General features: G+C 41.6%; 1 protein-coding gene across 2 annotated transcripts in view; it reads left to right on the top strand.

Annotated features, from left to right (window-relative positions):
* The first annotated feature begins 931 nt into the window (after positions 1-931).
* HCRTR2 (hypocretin receptor 2) overlaps positions 932-16,807 on the top strand; it is a 34,901-nt gene continuing 19,025 nt past the window's right edge. For both annotated transcript variants that reach the window (XM_054630096.2, XM_077174958.1), the window contains exons 1-3: positions 932-1,566; positions 14,898-15,076; positions 16,514-16,757. In XM_054630096.2, coding sequence (XP_054486071.1) covers positions 1,338-1,566; positions 14,898-15,076; positions 16,514-16,757 — 652 coding nt within the window. In that variant the 5' untranslated portion in view covers positions 932-1,337. The remainder of the gene's footprint in view (positions 1,567-14,897; positions 15,077-16,513; positions 16,758-16,807) is intronic.

The following is a 16,807-nucleotide window of genomic DNA, read 5'->3' as shown; positions in this document are numbered from 1 at the left end:
CACTCTATATACAGTGTTAATGATTGAATATCTGCCTCTCTATTATGCTTGTGTTGGAAGCAGAGTGGCATCATAACACTTCCTCCATTTCTATGGAGGTGCAGACCCTGCATTGAAATGCTTGACTGAGCTAGTTGTGCCATGTCCCAATAGAAACGGCGCTTTTATCAGACTCATTAAATTATTCAGATATGAAGTGAACAGATTGCCTGAGTAAGAGGGGATTTTATCAGTCATGGAGGGACAAGTTCAGACCTATCCCTTCTCCTTTAGAGATTGTACACTTGGCAAAGTATGAAAATATTTCAAGAAGTAATGACCAGAAGCCAGGAAACCTATCATGCTGTTTAACTGGCACTTCTGGGTTCTCTTGAACTGCTTTCTGCCAGCTGAGCCCATTTCAGAATGGCTGAGGGGTAGTTGCTGTATCGAGATCCCAAGCTGGATGTCTGAAACATCCTCGGCGCAGTGAATGCATGCTAAACTCAAGCTACAGTGAGGTCTCACAATCTTCAAATCCAATGAAACCTCCCATTTATCTGCTCAGTCCTCTTAGGGATTTTCCCACCAGTGTTGGGAAACCCACAGTGTTCCCATTTTAGCCTAACTTTGAAAGCAGCACAGAAATGAGGCAGCCTCATTAGCCACTGATTTTTTAATGGCTCCTTTAACCCTGTGCTTCCTCCCACCACAGCCTTCCATAGCCTTTAATTTACAAATATCTTGAATATATCTGGAATCTAATGTAAAAAAGTCTAAAGGGAAGTGCTTGTGTAAGAGAGGGTGAGAAACCGAGGAGAAGCCGAGAGTCAGAAGAGGGATGGGCAAGCCTGAAGTAGGGTTGGGGGAGAGATGAGGAGCTGGGGACGAGCTGAAGCAGGGGAAGGAAGGCGGGGGGGGGGGAGGCGTGCAGAGATGCGGGGGTGTGTGAGGGTGCATGTGCATGGTTTGGGAACACAAATCGACATCGTCTGAAACGGACGTGACTTTTCCAGCGGGGGCGGGTGCACTCCGGCACCTGAGGCACGCAGCCTACCCCGACCAGCCTTTTCCACGACGGTGCAGGGGGTGAAGCCTCCCCCGCGGAGGCTGCACCCCTTGCCCGGTCGGGGAAAAGGCTCGCCAGGGCGGGTTGGGGACCGACGCGGATCCCCAGCCTGTTCCCGCATTGGTTCCCGTAAGTTCCCGCGTCATTTTTCTCCCCACACCCCGCTTTTCGCACTGGCAACCACAAGCCTCGATGGACGGGCGGGAGAAAGCTCGGATGCTCTGAGAGGGTCTGGGTTTGGGTTTGTTGGTTGTTGTTTTTTTCCCAGCCTCGGGAATAACCACTAGGGATGTCCGGGATTCAACCAGAGGATGGTTCCCCTCCGTACAGGAATTGGACGAGTGGGTCGGAACTAAATGAAACGCGGGAGGCTCTTTTAACCCCTTCCTCCGACTACGATGATGAGGAGTTCCTGCGATATCTCTGGAAGGAGTATTTGCATCCCAAGGAATATGAATGGGCGCTGATCGCCGGCTACATCGTCGTATTCATTGTGGCTCTCGTTGGGAACGTCTTGGGTGAGTCGAGCTCCCCAAAACTTCCCGTTCTCCCTTCCCGAGATGGGTTTTGCGCGGAGGGTGGCTGGAAACCGCGGTGGGTTTGGCACATCCCGCTGGAAAGGCGGCAGTCCCCAGCCGAGGGGGAAAGTTCGGGCTGCGCGGAAGGGGCCATAAAAAATCCGCTCCCCCTACGCGGGCGAGGGGCTGCGGCGGCGGCGGCCGGCGTCCAGGGCCGGGCACGGGGAGTGGGCTGGCGGAGCGCACCGGGGCGGCCCGGCGGCGGAAAGCCGCGGCTGCCGGCCGGCTCCCGCCCCTGTCCCCGGGCCGAGGTGCTGAACCCTCCCGGCACGGCGGCGGCTCAGCCTCGCAGCCCGCTCGGGAGGATGCGGCTCCCTCGCGGAGCCCCGGCCCGGCGCTGGGGATATCGAGCGCGGGGCGGTTCTCCCGGACAGAGACAGGGACGAGGTACCGGGACGGCACCCGGCCCGCGACGGGAGCCGGCGGGGCCCCGCAGCTGCCGGAACGCGCGGCTCCTTCCCCGGCGGCGCAGCAGCGGCCGCGCTCCGTCCCCCGCGCTGGGAGCGGGGCCGTGGGGCGGGGGCGCGGCGGCCCCTCCCGGGCGCTCATTGAGGGAGCGAGGCGGGGCGGCGCCTCTCCTGGAGCCCGCCTCCTCCCGCTTCCATTCATCCTTGAAGGAGGCGGCGGGGGCGCGCTGCTCGGCGGACGCCTCGAAGGGAGCGGTGGGGGCGCTGGAGTGTGGCGGAGAGCTGAGGGGAGCGAAGAGAGGGAGGGCACAGGGGGGCTGTGGCGGCGGGCGGGAGCGGCAGGGGAGCCTGGCCGTCAGCAGCCCGCCCGCTGCCTCCCGCCGCCCCCCACCGCTCCTCATCGCTCCCCATCGCTCCCCATCTCTCCTCTCCGCTCCCCCGAGCGCGCTGCCGCCACGGCGGGGGCTCTCGCCGGGCTCTCGGAACAGGAACCTCCCTGGTGCAGGGGAGGGCGGCCACGCGTGTGCACACACCCGCCTGGGGCGGCCGTGCCCCCGTCCCAAGGCGGCCGTGCCCCCGCCCGGGCTGTGGGAGGCCGGGGGAGCGGAGCAGGCGCTGCCCTCAGCAGTTCTGCCTTTGTGAATGGACGCGGCGTGGCCGCCGGAGCCGGCTCCGCCAGGCGGACCCCCTGTGCTGCGGTCAGGCCATTGGCATTCCCGGTGTCCATCCCGTGATACTGCCGCGAACGGAGCGCGCTGGGCCCCGCCCCGCCATACGGGTCTTTCATTCATGTTTTTCAGAAGGAATTGTGCGTGTCAGGGCTGTCACTGCAAACTCTACAGGCTTCCCGAAGTGAGATGCAAATGAGGCTGCAGCCCAAGGCAACATTTTAAATGCGTTTTTTAAAATTTCAGCGGATTGATGATAGTGGTTTGGGTTTTTTTAGTAATTCTGTAGCGTTGCCCTAAGTGCCTGTGTGCACGTTTGCTCAGTCCATTGCTCGGCAGCCAGCTTGATCGACAGTGTAAAGATAATAACCCTGGCAAAGATAATGGCCCTTTATTTTAAACTAGGATAAAAGCTGTCCTTTTTCATGATTTTGAGCAAAGACTATTTTAGGAGAGCCACCTGTGCTTACCTATTATCCTCCACCGATACTGTAGACAAGCTTCAGAATGCTGTCCTCTCACCTGTAAAAATTCAAGGTCAAATCTTCACCTATAGGAGCTTTTGCTCTTTTCCCCTCTGAAGCCACAAGGAGAAAAGCTTTCCTCTCTGTGCACTCACAAATAGAGATTATTCCACTAGGGATGTGCAGCTGTTCTTTCCTTGCATTTGTGTACATTAACTCTTTGCTTGGGATGGAAACTGGCATCTGCCTCTGCACCCAGCTGGATTCCATCTTTTACTGGATGGAATGTCCACCTTTTGTCCTCTGAAATCTCTCTCTCCAAGTTGTAGTACATGGTAGCAAATCTCTGTCTTAAAATGGACAGAGAAGTAGCTGAACACTTTTCTGTCCACTCCTCTAAATCACAGTAAATCCTACAATAGATCATTCAGCTTTACAGCTGGACTCAATGATCTTAAAGGTCTTTTCCAACCCAAATGATTCTATGATCCTCCTCAAGCTGTTTGCTCCATATTGCTGGTTCTGTTCATGGAGGAATTGTTTGTGGTCTCTGCAGGGCTTGGTAGCTGAATACTGTCTCATCTTTATTCAAGAAAGCTCACACTGCACTGATTGCAGGCTCATGTGATTCTGAGGAGAGAAATGGATGTGATCTAATGCTCTTTACAAAGACATTTTTGAGGAGCGTTTTTACTACATGTGAAATCTGGTGTAGATCAGTACACTTGTTGACATCCCTGAGAAACTGATTTCTGCTGCTTGAAAAATCCATATTCAAGCCTAATCTCGGATTTAGTCATGGACCTTCTCAAAGAAGAGCAGGAGTGCTTCTAAAGAATGTTTTAGTGGCTTCTGGTGCTTTATAGTATCATCCTTAATGCTTTATAGTGTCATCCTTAGTGATGTATTGAGTTCCTTTGCTTACATTTGCCCACTGTTGAGGAGCTCATGACATGTGGAGTCAATGCTTTGGTTCTATTTTTAACACATTCTATTCAAATAACACTTAAGTAAATGGGGAAAACCCTCCCTTTCCATATGTGGTGCTGAAAATTACATTTCTGCTTCTTATCTTGGTTTGTGCACTCACATGGGATAAGGTGTGTCTATGCAAGTGGAAGGCACAGCACATTCCTTAGATATTAGTAATAAACTGGATTGTAGCATTCTGACAGTTAATTAACAACCAAGGGTAGAATCAGGAGCTTGAACTTTGATTGACACGTATTGGGTTCTTGAGTGAGATACACAGCAGGAATTCCACTAATAATGGCATATAACAAGGGCTGCATTGCTATTTAGTTTTCAGTTTAATTAGGAGAGTTGACACAAACTGGCCGAGCTGCTGCACACGCCAGCTAAAGTGAAAAACATTAGCAAGTCTCTGTATTTGAATGCAGGTTTCAGTATTGCACACAGTGCTTCATGTCAATTATTCTCTTGTATGCCTGGGTTGGCTGCTGACCAGGTATTTCAGTGTAACTCAAGGAAAAGAAACATATTTTAAGATGAATTTATGATATATTTACATGAACATTAAGGAAATCTGAAATCTACATGGCAATATCAGTATGATGATTTATCCTATTTTCTTCTTTATTTGGGTCACTATTTATCACTAGAAGCAGAACAAGTGTGGAGGGTAAGGATTTTCTGTTTTGCAAATAAGACCAAAAAATTTCTTTACTACTGCTGTTCAATGAAACTCTTGCAATTTCTTTTCACATCTAGTGCAAAATGTAGGACTTCTTAATGTAGAATGTATGTTGACTGCAAAGACCTTTTTCTTCTTTATTTGAAAACAGGCAATTAAAAACATTGCTTGAAAATAGGAAACTAGATAATTAAAGAAGAAAAGGTATTTTTAGGATGTCTGAAGGTCTCTGGTTACTGATGCCATTCCAGGCTGATCAGTTGCAGTAGTTAATAACTGGAGTAAGACTACAAGGTAATGTACAACTACATACATTTAACTCTGTTTATACATATGAAGAATGCAAATGACCCTTGTTGAAGTTATTCATTCATGCGGGTCAGGATTTTTCTAATGAAATGGCTTTTCTCAGGGAACATGCATTCATCAAAATGAAAATGTGCAGCAGAGATCACTTGGTTGGATCAAGGACTGAAGGCAGAACAAGCAACCTTCTGGCATCCCCCCAGCTGGGCTGCTGGGGCTCTTGGCAGCAGCCCCTCTCAGAGCTGGCAGGAGCTGCAGTCCTTAGCACACACAGTCTGCCAGTGCCCAGCTTGAAAGTCCTCAACACTGCTGGCTTCCAAGGGTAAGAGGCCATGAAGTACATCAATGAGAAGTCTCAGAAACTTTATTTACTCACACAGTTTGGTGACACTTGTTTTTCGTTCCCGCTCAGAAAGAGACTGAGAGAGACTTACCCCTCTCTGGATAGATGTATTATTTATTATCTGTTTTACAGTAACTGCTAGTTTTGCTGAGATCTGTAAGAACCCAACTATGCTCCTTTCTTCAAAGAGTTCACAGTCTGACTCATAGAGTTCAACAGCCTCCATTTAATTTTTCTAGGGCTAGAGCAGAAAAAAATCAGTGTATGGCTCTAATACCAGTCCTGCTCAATGCCTATGAATAGGCAGCTCTCTCAAATGCTGCTCTGTTGTAATTTTAAAGATATCCAGTGAATACTGAGGTCTAGGCATACATGCCTATGTTGGTAGAATTGGATGAGTCATGTATTCTCCTAAATGATCTTCATGAATCCTATTTTCTTGCTGTAGATGAGGCATATTTCATTTAATTACGTTTTAAATGATTACATTTCATTTTTTTCAGATTCCTTGGGGAACCTGGCATTGAAAGGACTTTGTAATATCAGCATGAGAGTCACCTTTATCTCTTGGATGAATAACTAGAATGGCTTTATCACTGTTAAGAAGACAGCATATAGGAAATGAGACAATATGTATATATTTTTTTCTACCTAAGAGAATGTATGGGCTCAATTTATAGTAGAGTTTGAGTATCAACTAAAGTACATTGCTATTTGCATAATATAGGGATTACTCACCATTTTTCAAAACAAAAAAAAATTGAAGGGTTTGGGATTTTTTTTTTTGTTTATAAAGCATAATTTATTTTTTGTGTTGCATGTTAAATTTGTTTTCTTGGACATAAGCAGCTGACTTACTGCCTGTCTCACAAGTGGAATGTGTCAGAAAAGAGCTATGATGGACTGTTCCCCAGGGGAGGGCATGCCAGGAGCTGAGGGCAGCTGCAAGACTGACAGGGCAGTGCACTCACCAACACAGTCCCACAGTGCCTGAGACTTGGTAGGTCTGAGGATGTTTACCAGGTTTCAGTCACCTCCCAGCAACCACCAGACAAATCTATTCTGATAAAACAGGTCTGAGGTTAAGCCAGAAAATCAAGTCTGTGGATGAGTTTTACAATCAAATTCAGCAAGGCAAAACCATGCTTGCAACCAGGTCTTTGCCTGAGCCTAGTGTGAGAGCCTGAGCTTAACTGCAGCTCTGGGGCAAAAGGCTGACTCCCAAAAGAGTACTCCAAAACTCCAAAAGCTCTGTTCCCAGAAGCCTGGTCCCAGCTTACATGCTGCCCTATGCCAGAGCTGGCCTCCAGCAGGGACAGCCAGCTCCTGGGCAGGGGGCACAGGCAGCAGAGCCTGGGGTGCACTCAGCTCTGACAGAACTGTGCTCTTTCTCCGGGTTCTTAGCACAGTAGGACTGCAAGGATTTTAGCTAGTTTTGTGGAATATTACAATGAGAATGAGAATCTGTGATACAGATTCAGAAGTGGTATAATATGCAAGATATTTGCTGGAGCATGTCACTAGCATAGTGAATTGTATTTTCTTTGTATATCCTGCAGAAAAGGTGCTAAGTCTTACATCTCCAGTAGAAACAGACGTGGACATGGAAAGGTTTTTCCTAGTGCAACTCATGTTGCAGTGACTGATGGAGGCTTTTTGAAGCATATTTTTTAAAAGTTGCACAGCATTTCAGCTGTGAAACACACCTTCATTTTAATCTCATGCAGCTTTCAACTGAATCGGCCAAGTGTGAAATCTTTTTATCACAGTGTCATATACAGTATGACATCTAAATTTTTAACTCTTCAACCTGTAATAGGAAGTGTAGATAAAGATTTTGTAGGCTTTATTTGTAATAATACCAATTATTATTATTAAACATCTAGTCAATCAGTATAGCCAGCTCTGCAGAGATGAGTAGGTTTGCCAGGTAATACTGGTAATGATTTGGGGGGTGGGGGGTGGATATTTTAAACCAATCTGTCTGTCTTAATCAATATAGTTAGATTAGGAAAACTCTGTGATGGAACCTTTCACTTCCTCTAGAGCTGACCAAACCAGGCATTTTGGGCAGTCTGTTTTTATAGCATAGCTGATTCTCTGCTAATGACTTCCATTTCCATTAGATTGTTGAATGCCTAAGATTATGTAATGTAGCTGAGTTAGAAAATTATTCCAGTGCCAATTAGATGGTTGTGCTTTTACTCCCAGTTGTGATCCCTACAAATAGGCTTCCACTACACAAAATTCAGTTCTTGTTTTCTTCTCTAATGCCTTGATAAGCCAGTTCTTAAGATTTAGAAGTGTGCTGGAGCAGTTGAGTAAGCCAAAACCCACAACTCTTAACTTTTTGGTACAATAGAACTTGTGGTAGGTAGAAAACCTCAGAAAACATATTGCTGCAAGCAAACTAGTTGTTATTATCTGGTTTTTTATTTATGTTGATCCTCACTGTCTTTTGTGGGTGGCAGTTCCCCATTAGTATATTCCAATGAAGCTGATGTTCAGCAAAATACTTTGGGATTTCATGTGTTCTATGTTACTCAACTACATTTGTTACAGTTTTGGTATTTTTCCTGTGTGATGGAACCTACACATGCACACTTGTTTATATGTGAGACATAGGGAGCATGACCTAGCCACCTGCTCCTTTTGTCCTGTTCCTAAGGATTTCTTCACACATGTTTGAACACATTTAGTGTTTCCTGTTGATGTGGAGCTATTGCCTCACTGGTAGGCCATGTAATTCCTTTGCACAGAGTATTGTCTGTCTTTTTAGCTATCACATCATGTATTCAAGGACAGTTCTTATCTGCCAGGCATTGTTGCCAGACACAGGATTTTTTTTTCTTCAGTATTTCCTTTATAATAAACATTGTATAAAACAGCGTATTTTCTTTGTGCCATTCTTTCTATTACTTTTCAATGTAAGCCTGGTCTCATGTTGGTCTCCTTTCTTTCAGATAAGATTAGTTATGTAAAAATGAAGTAATATGTGAGCTTTGAGCTTAATAGTGGGTAAGAGATGGACAGCCTAAGGATTAGATAGATCCCTATTCACAGAAGATATTGCTTTGTTTTAGATCTTTTGTTCTCATTGCTGCTTTCAAAAACCCCTAATTAAATATCCTCTGCAATTTAAAGTCCTTCTTTCCCCTTAATCAAGATCATCAATAAAATTATTGAAAAACTCATGAGAAGCCTTCCTTAAATAAGCTTAGTCTTAAGCACCCAATTTTTAGACTTTTAAGTCAAAGCAGAAGAATCCTTAATCAGGAGTCATTCATAATGAAGGTAGTTTTAATGACAGCATTTTCCTTCCAGCAGTATACATTCAGTGTTTTCACAGGGGCTCTAGCTCTCCAGAATTCCCTTTGGTAGCATATCTACTTAGCCTTCCTTTCAACCTTGTGTTGCTTGACATCCCACCACCTAGATCTTGATTTGCAGCAGATAGTATCACCAAAAGAGAACAAGAGGAAGAATTCCATATGGAGAACCAATTCATTGTGAGGAGAAAACAATTGGGGGTGGGTGGTTTAGGAGATAGAGAATAAAAAAAGAAAACTATTTATCACATGTTTTGTCAATGGTTGTAAAATACTGTGAAAGAGTAAAGTTTTTTAGAAGCTTTCTGCCTAATGCATTTGGAGATGCTGATTACCAGGTCTTATAATCACAGCATCAGTTCCAAATAACTTCTGGATGACTATATTATGACATTTCAGTCAAACAGTTGTCAGACTGAATTACCAAAGCAAAATAAAATCATTGTAGTTTAGAATGAAATATGATAATTCTTTGTTTACTTCCATCTGGGATTTATTATTCATCAAAAATTAGATAAGAGATAAAGTCGTTCCTTTATATATGAAAATGTCAGTTATTGCTGGTTATGGAAATTGCATTTCTATTTTGGCCAGGAAGTTGCACTGAAAGATGACCCACTGAATAAGAGGTTGACAAGACTTCTGGAGTGTAAGGGAAATGATTTAGGGTTGACAGGTAGAAAACAAATTGACAGCTGACCCAGGAATCCACCAGTGGAAGGACTGCAGCACAGTGTTTAATATGCTCAAGACAGCATAAATCTTCCAGGAGGCAAGCAGCTGCACTTTATACCAGATGGAGCCTTTTTATTGTTTTCATATTCAGCTTGAGATACAATGAGCTGTGCTAATTGATTAAACACCATTACAGCCTCTAATTAAAATGCCTCAGGACACTAAACCACAGGGACTAAATTTGTACGTGAAAAATACCAATCTCACTGTATTGTCATATTAGAGAAGGTTTTTTTTCTTCAGGAATATGAGGTGAAGCTTTCTTGATGGATTTCTAACTGCAATCCTTCTTAAATTTTAAGTTTGATTTTTGCGTTTTTTTGTCCTTGTTGGGAATTTCCTGTGAAATTTTTGGGGAGTGGGAGATCATCAGGTTTGGAGGATGGGTCCGGAAAGCAGCTTCGTCATCACAGAACTATCCTGGCTTATGGAGAGCCTCCACAAATTTTTCCAAACGCTTTCAGCCTGGCGACTCCAGCTGGTTTCCGAGGCTTTACTGACACTGTGTGGAAGAGGTGGGAACAACAAGTGCTTCGCTTTTTAAGGCTCTGCTGAAGTCTGAAAAAGTGAAATGTCCCCGGTGAGATGAGGGATCTGGGGCAGTCTAACAGCCATTAGAAAAACAGCTGCTCCTGGTGAAACCTGGCCGGCCTGTTTGCACTTGCAGGAATAGCTCTAATTCCGACTGGCTTTGTAAAATAAAAGCAAAAATATGGAAAATTATACAATACATTGGACAGGTAATTGGGTTCCATTAGCACTAGGGAAAATCATGCACAGCAGAAGCATGTTTCATAACTGCTTTTTTACATTTCTCTCCTTTCTAATCCTTTTCTTCAGTGTCTGTGTTAACATCACTTTCCCCACTTTCTTTCTCAGTCCCATTTATAGCTAGGGACATCAAAGGCTGCATAAAAGCTTTGCACATAATGTTAAATTGAGGTTTTATTAAATTATTTTTCTATTTCACAGATTTTTGATGGAGAGCTTAGTTTGGGCCACTCTCCTGTGCTCCAACTAAACAGGCATCCTGTTAACACAGTGGTATCTCCCAGCTTTTTAGGAAGGCTGCTGCTGGCCTCATCTCCTATTTTATGATTTTGAAGTACTTTTTGGTAAAATACACGCCCAATTGAGACTCTTTACTATCTTTCTTATCCTTTCTTCTGTTCTTCAGGATAAGTGGAAATTCACAGCTCTCTGCTATTTCTGTTTGGGCAGGCAGATGGCATTTAACCTCCATGGAACTTTCTTTTCCTAGCCTGTTACTTGAGTGTTTCTGTGTGAGCTGAGTGCTTCTCTGTAAAACTGCCTGGGATGAAAATGTGTAATTAAAGGAGTGTGTATATTAAATTCCTTTGTTCTGACACTTAACTAGCTGCACAATATTCAGTGGCATAGTCAAACTATTTTTCATGCCTATAAAATAGCAGGTTTTGAGCACAGGCTAGAGAATCTTTCTTGATGAGCTGCTAGAACACTATCAATGAAGCTATTGTCCAAGACTACTGAGTTACCTTGGACTGTAGTAAACTCAGAAAGAGCGAGTCTGGAAGGAATGTATTCAACTAACTTTATGTCATTTAGGACTTATTTATGACTTGTTATCATTATGTCCTATTCAAATAACTCATAGCAGATCCTCACAGCTTTTTAGCCTTGCACTGAAAGAAAACATTAGCAATGCTTGTGGCAGGTTCAAAACAGTACTGCAAACAGCAGAGGGCAATGAGGGCAGAGAAAGCTGACTTGGTTTTAAATACTTCCTCTTCAGAGGCTTTTTTTCACAGGCTCTCTCTCTTTTTTTTTTTTTTATGGTAGTATGTAAATGCTTATGTAAACTTAAAGCTGATTAAGGTGCTCTTGTGCTATGTACCATAAAATAATGGGAAATTTTATGCTGTGAAGAAGAGAAGAGGTCAAAAGGGGAAATATACAAGCATAAGCAGAGAAATATAAAGTAACAAATTATCTTGCATTTCTATGCTTGTAAGCTATTGGGCTTTTTCACCTTCCAGGTGCCTATCCCCACAGATTAGAATTCAAGGGAATTCAGGGGTAGTTCTGTATCTTGGCTTTCCTGAACACTCTACACCCTGAGTAGCAAGAGGCACAGTCTTTTATGTTACTCTGAGGAGCAGCAAATACTGAAGTTCATCTGAATTCCATCTGTGTTAAGGCAGTGGGATCTGGAAGGTTTAGTACACAGCAGGGAATTAGGAGTCCAAGTTTCTCATTCTGTGTCTGATTTACTGTAGGGCCTTTAACAACTTCTGTTCTGCACTTCACTTTCTTTGTGTCAGAGATGAAAATGGTAGTAATTCTTAGATCTCTGGGGTATCACAAAGTTTCATTTGCTCATACAGCCTTGAACTCAAGATGCAGAATGCTATGAATTGATTTCTGATACAGCTGGCTGCCAGTGAGATTGACCTCATATTTGTCAATTTAATGGATTTGTTTTACCAGAAATAATGTTTATATTCAGGTCTTTTTCACATGGACCAGCACAGGAATGGGAATAGGCCTGGTCAAAGACCAAACATATCTGCTTAAACCTTGCACCTTTAGGCACTGACATCCATGGCTGTAAATGATGTAGTTGTCTGAACTGAGTAGAACACAGGATGTTGGAACCATAATATGAGAAAAAAGGAGCCAAACTGTGAACTTTTAAACAACTTTTTATTTAATTTTTGCCTGTTGATAAAAAGAATAAGAAGCCCAGCAAAACATTGCCGCTTAACATCAACTTTTGTCCAACTAAAAGACAGGACCATACTTTCAATATGAATTGCACTTAAGACAAAGAACAGCCATAAGTAAATGTCCAGATCTTCAAATTTTTAGAGTTAAATATTAAAATTATTGAAAGTGAAATGTTTTTTGAATTTTTGTTCCCCAGCTTTGCATTTCCAACTGCAAACAACGTTCCAGAGGGGCAGCAATGTATTTGTTCCCTATCAGGTGCTGCCTCTGTACTATCAGACTATAACTGTGGTTACCCCATGCATGAGTGACAGTGATAAAGCTCTGATTTGTTATGTTGTATCAGCATTGCAATTATCATGCAATGCTGTAGAGATAATTACTTTGGTGGGTACTTTAAATCTTCCAAATGGGAAGAAAATACAATCAATATGATGTTTCCTTTAAGCCTTGCCTTTTAGGTATCTGAGGACAAAACTAAGAAAATCTGAAATTCCGTATTCAGGAAGAAAACAATGGAAGAAATTTATACTGTTTTCTTTTCAAAACCAGTCCAAGAACAGTGAAGATCTTTGTAGAGAGGTTTTCATTTGCATTTATGACAGCATGATACATATATAGCAAAAATTAAATTTATCCAAGTGACAGAATCCAGAGCTATCTCTGCAACACATTAAAATATATGAAGAGCATATGTTGCATCACAGCAGAGGTTTTAGATGAACCTTGGAAGCCTATATCTTAAGAGAGTTAATAAAATTACCTCTTAGGGAAACTAAAGGCCACCTAGCCTCTCCCTTTCTCTGTGTCCTAGTCTAAGTGTCTAAACATATCCCCCATGAAGAAGTACTGCAATCTCAGCTCCCAACACTGCACTGGTAAGATCTTGAAAGCATATTCTGCCAGTTTTGGTCACTGCACTCTCACCAGAAAGGTTCAATTCCATCTGAAAGTGCCCAGAGAGCAGCAACAAGGATGATTGCAGAAGTTCTAAGAATGACTGAGAGTAAAAGATTAAGAGCTCTGAAGTTCTGAGGAAATATATAACAAAAATCCTTACATATGTGAAGCATTGCTGCAGGAAAAAAAACTCTTCCTCATTTCTGCCTCTGTGCAGAAAAAAAAAAAAGGTATACAAATAGCAGCAAAAAAAAAAGTAGATTAGACATGAGAAGAATTTTTTTTTTGTAGGGAAGGGAAGATAATGAAACAGTGCAACACATTTAAGAGATGTGTGGTATCTTCAAATACAGCACATTTTCAAATGAAAACTTGCCAACAGTTGCTTAGTTGTTGTCTTGCTGTAGTTCTGTTGTTCTAGAGACATAAGACAAGATTTGTGGAATGAATTAATATATTTTATGAGATCAACTGATAGAGCTGGAAGACAGACAGAAGCTTTCAGGCACATCATCTCTCTTAGGATCTAAAGAAGCATCTGATCTCAAGAGCTTATGTGCCTTAAAGTCTGTGTATTTTTTTCCAGCTGTTTTAGGTAGTTTAATGACTATAAGAGAGTGGCTTAACTCTGGCAGATTCCATTTTAGATTTGGGCAACCTCTTGAGGACCTTTTTAGCTCTATTTTTTAACATTCTCTGATCTGTTTAGTATATCTAAATTAAGCACTGTGCTAGATCCTGACAGATTAGGAGACTTTGAATCTTCATCTAGATGTGCATGATGGATGAATAATTGTTTGCAGAGAAGACCCTTTGATGTACAATGAATTTTATTCTTGTCTTACAAAAAGTATTGTGGTGTTTCTGGAAAATTTTGGGCATCAGTTTTTAAAGATCTTTGGGTGAATGAATTTAAAAATCGAAATAATTCAAAAGCTTTTGATTGCACCAGTCACTCAGGGTTTGACTTCCAAAATTATTTTCAAAATTACTTTTCTGCTACTTTCCTAGACTTAATTATGGCATTTTTAATTCAGCAGCTTATGAATTTAGTGTAGTGATTTTAAAGATTGATTTGTTTCATTTCTAAAAGTCTTTCAGTGTGAAAAAGAGTGACATAAAATATACAAAACAAGCTTTAAAGGCACATCTTATAAAGTGCCTGCTACATGCTGCTTTTGATCACCATCAAAAATGTGACATTTAATACAGCAAAAATTACTTTTATTAACTTAATTCAAATAACAGTTACCCAGAAAATTGTTACAGATTCTCTGCAGATGCAATAGATATATTAAATCCAGCAAAATATTTTCTAAAATTATATTTGTACAGCTTACAAGACTCTGTGTTGCAGTAATTTGATTTAAGCATCATGCTATTATAAGAAAATAGATAAACATTTGCAGGTATAGATAGATGTGTATCGCTGTAGACTAGAGCCAATGACTTGAAAGAGAAATGAAGAAAGTTGTATGAGTAGTTAGTGAAGATTAACTAGCAGAGAAGATGCTTTATATGTTGGATTATTTTCCACCCTGCAGTCTGTGGAAAGCTTTCTTTGTGCAATAAGAATCTGTCTACATGTACCCTCTTGTTTCTACTCTAAAAGAAAACACATGGTTCTTGCATATTCAGATACTCTGTGTTAAACAAAGGACACAAACATTTCCTTAATTCCACAAAGTCAAATGTTTTCCTCTTAAAGCATTTCCTAAGTCATTTCCATCTCACTAACTTGTCTTTCCAAATCCAGTTTGCCTTGCAGTGTGGAAGAACCATCACATGCGGACCGTTACCAACTACTTCATAGTGAATCTCTCTCTGGCTGACATTCTGGTCACAATTACTTGTCTTCCAGCAACTTTAGTTGTGGACATCACAGAAACGTGGTTCTTTGGGCAGACCCTCTGTAAAGTGATTCCCTACCTACAGGTATTATTTTTCTGTTTGTGTACACATTAGCCATGTTATGAGAACCAGAAATGACAACAGCGTCTTCCTGATACTTCTAATCCAATGAAAGTCCATACCTGATACTGAGTAGATATCTCAGAGTACATGCTGAGGCCTAAAAGACTGTTCCACTTGGGAATATGATTATGCAGAATAAAGGTTTTCATCCCATCTAATTGTTGGCCTTCAAAAATGCATCTTTTGGAACATTTTTCTATGCTCTTTACTTTTTGTGATCTTTTTAATGATTCAGAAGGGATGTAAAGTAATAAAAATACCTGTAAACATAAATAAACTCATTAATATTCTCTCTGTGTGGATCTGAACAGCTACACAAGTGTCTAGGACAGAGAATCCAACTTCTGAAGGCAGTATAAACTTTTTTTATGTTTACTGTATTTGTGTCAAAGTATCCAGGTTCGCTGGGAGTTGATCAGATTGTCTGCCTTAAGCAATAATTGCTTCTCATTTACCCATGGACTTGACTAGTTTTGAAATCATTTACATCAAAATGATTGATAAATACCTTTTCTAAGAATAGGTGAATGGATGAACTGACTGGGTAAACTAGAAAGACAAGTGCTTGGCTTTGTAGTCATTAAAATTCAGAAGAATTAAGCAATACTCAGAGTGTATGCAGATCATCATCTCTGTGCCTCCAGCACAGTTTATATTTGCAGAAGATACCTTGATGGCCAAAGAAATATAATGTCAAAGGCAAAGTTCTCCAGCAGCTACAACCTCTACTTGATACAATCAAAATCACAACTTTTTTTTTCAAAATCTCCATTCTAGTGAAAGAAAATCTGAAGAGTGAGTGATCACCAAGCATATAAATTGAAACAATAAAGCTGAAGTGATAGGTTATTTCCTTTACTAAATAAAAGGTAAAATATTTTAGTCTGCCTTAAGCTGATTGTTGTCAAGGACTTTTTCATGAGATCCTGGGTTTCATTGTTCTTGTAAAAATAAAAAGTGAAATGATGGCTCTGGTATGCTAATATAACATAGAAACAAACAATTTTTTCTACAAAGAAAAAAGATAAAATTCACTGTCTAATGTTTGAAAAGTTTTTTCAGATAAAGTTTTGTACATTCCAAGCTGATTAAATTTTCTATTTCAAAATTTGATTTTGCAACACCCATTCTGTTTAGTTAGCATCTTAATGTGTGAATTATCTTGTGGATTCTAGTAGGAGTACAGCAGATGAGGATATATGTTGTAATTCTGTAAGAAGTTATTTTAAAAGTAGTCTTTTTTTCTGGGAGTCTATTTAACAATTGCAGATAAAGAATTAACTATGTTGAAAACATAAAAAATTTTTAAAACTCTGGGGGGAAATGATGATAAATAATTTTTTAAACTCTAGGAAAAACCCCCACATTTATATTTATATAATATTTCTTTTTCTTTAGACAGTTTCCGTGTCTGTGTCTGTCCTAACACTCAGCTGCATTGCTTTGGATCGATGGTATGCAATTTGTCACCCTTTGATGTTTAAAAGCACAGCCAAGCGAGCAAGGAACAGCATTATAATTATCTGGATTGTGTCCTGCATCATAATGATTCCTCAGGCTATTGTTATGGAGTGCAGCAGTGTGTTCCCAGGATTAGCCAATAAAACCACCTTGTTCACAGTGTGTGATGAGCACTGGGGAGGTGAGTCTGTCATTGACCATACAAGCTGACTTTGTACTGCTGTAAAGTAA

The sequence above is a fragment of the Agelaius phoeniceus genome, chromosome 3 (genome assembly GCF_051311805.1).
Source record: "Agelaius phoeniceus isolate bAgePho1 chromosome 3, bAgePho1.hap1, whole genome shotgun sequence".
Lineage (NCBI taxonomy): Eukaryota > Metazoa > Chordata > Aves > Passeriformes > Icteridae > Agelaius > Agelaius phoeniceus.
The sequence above is the reverse complement of the archived record's forward strand: the minus strand, read 5'-3'. Positions and strand labels throughout refer to the sequence as shown.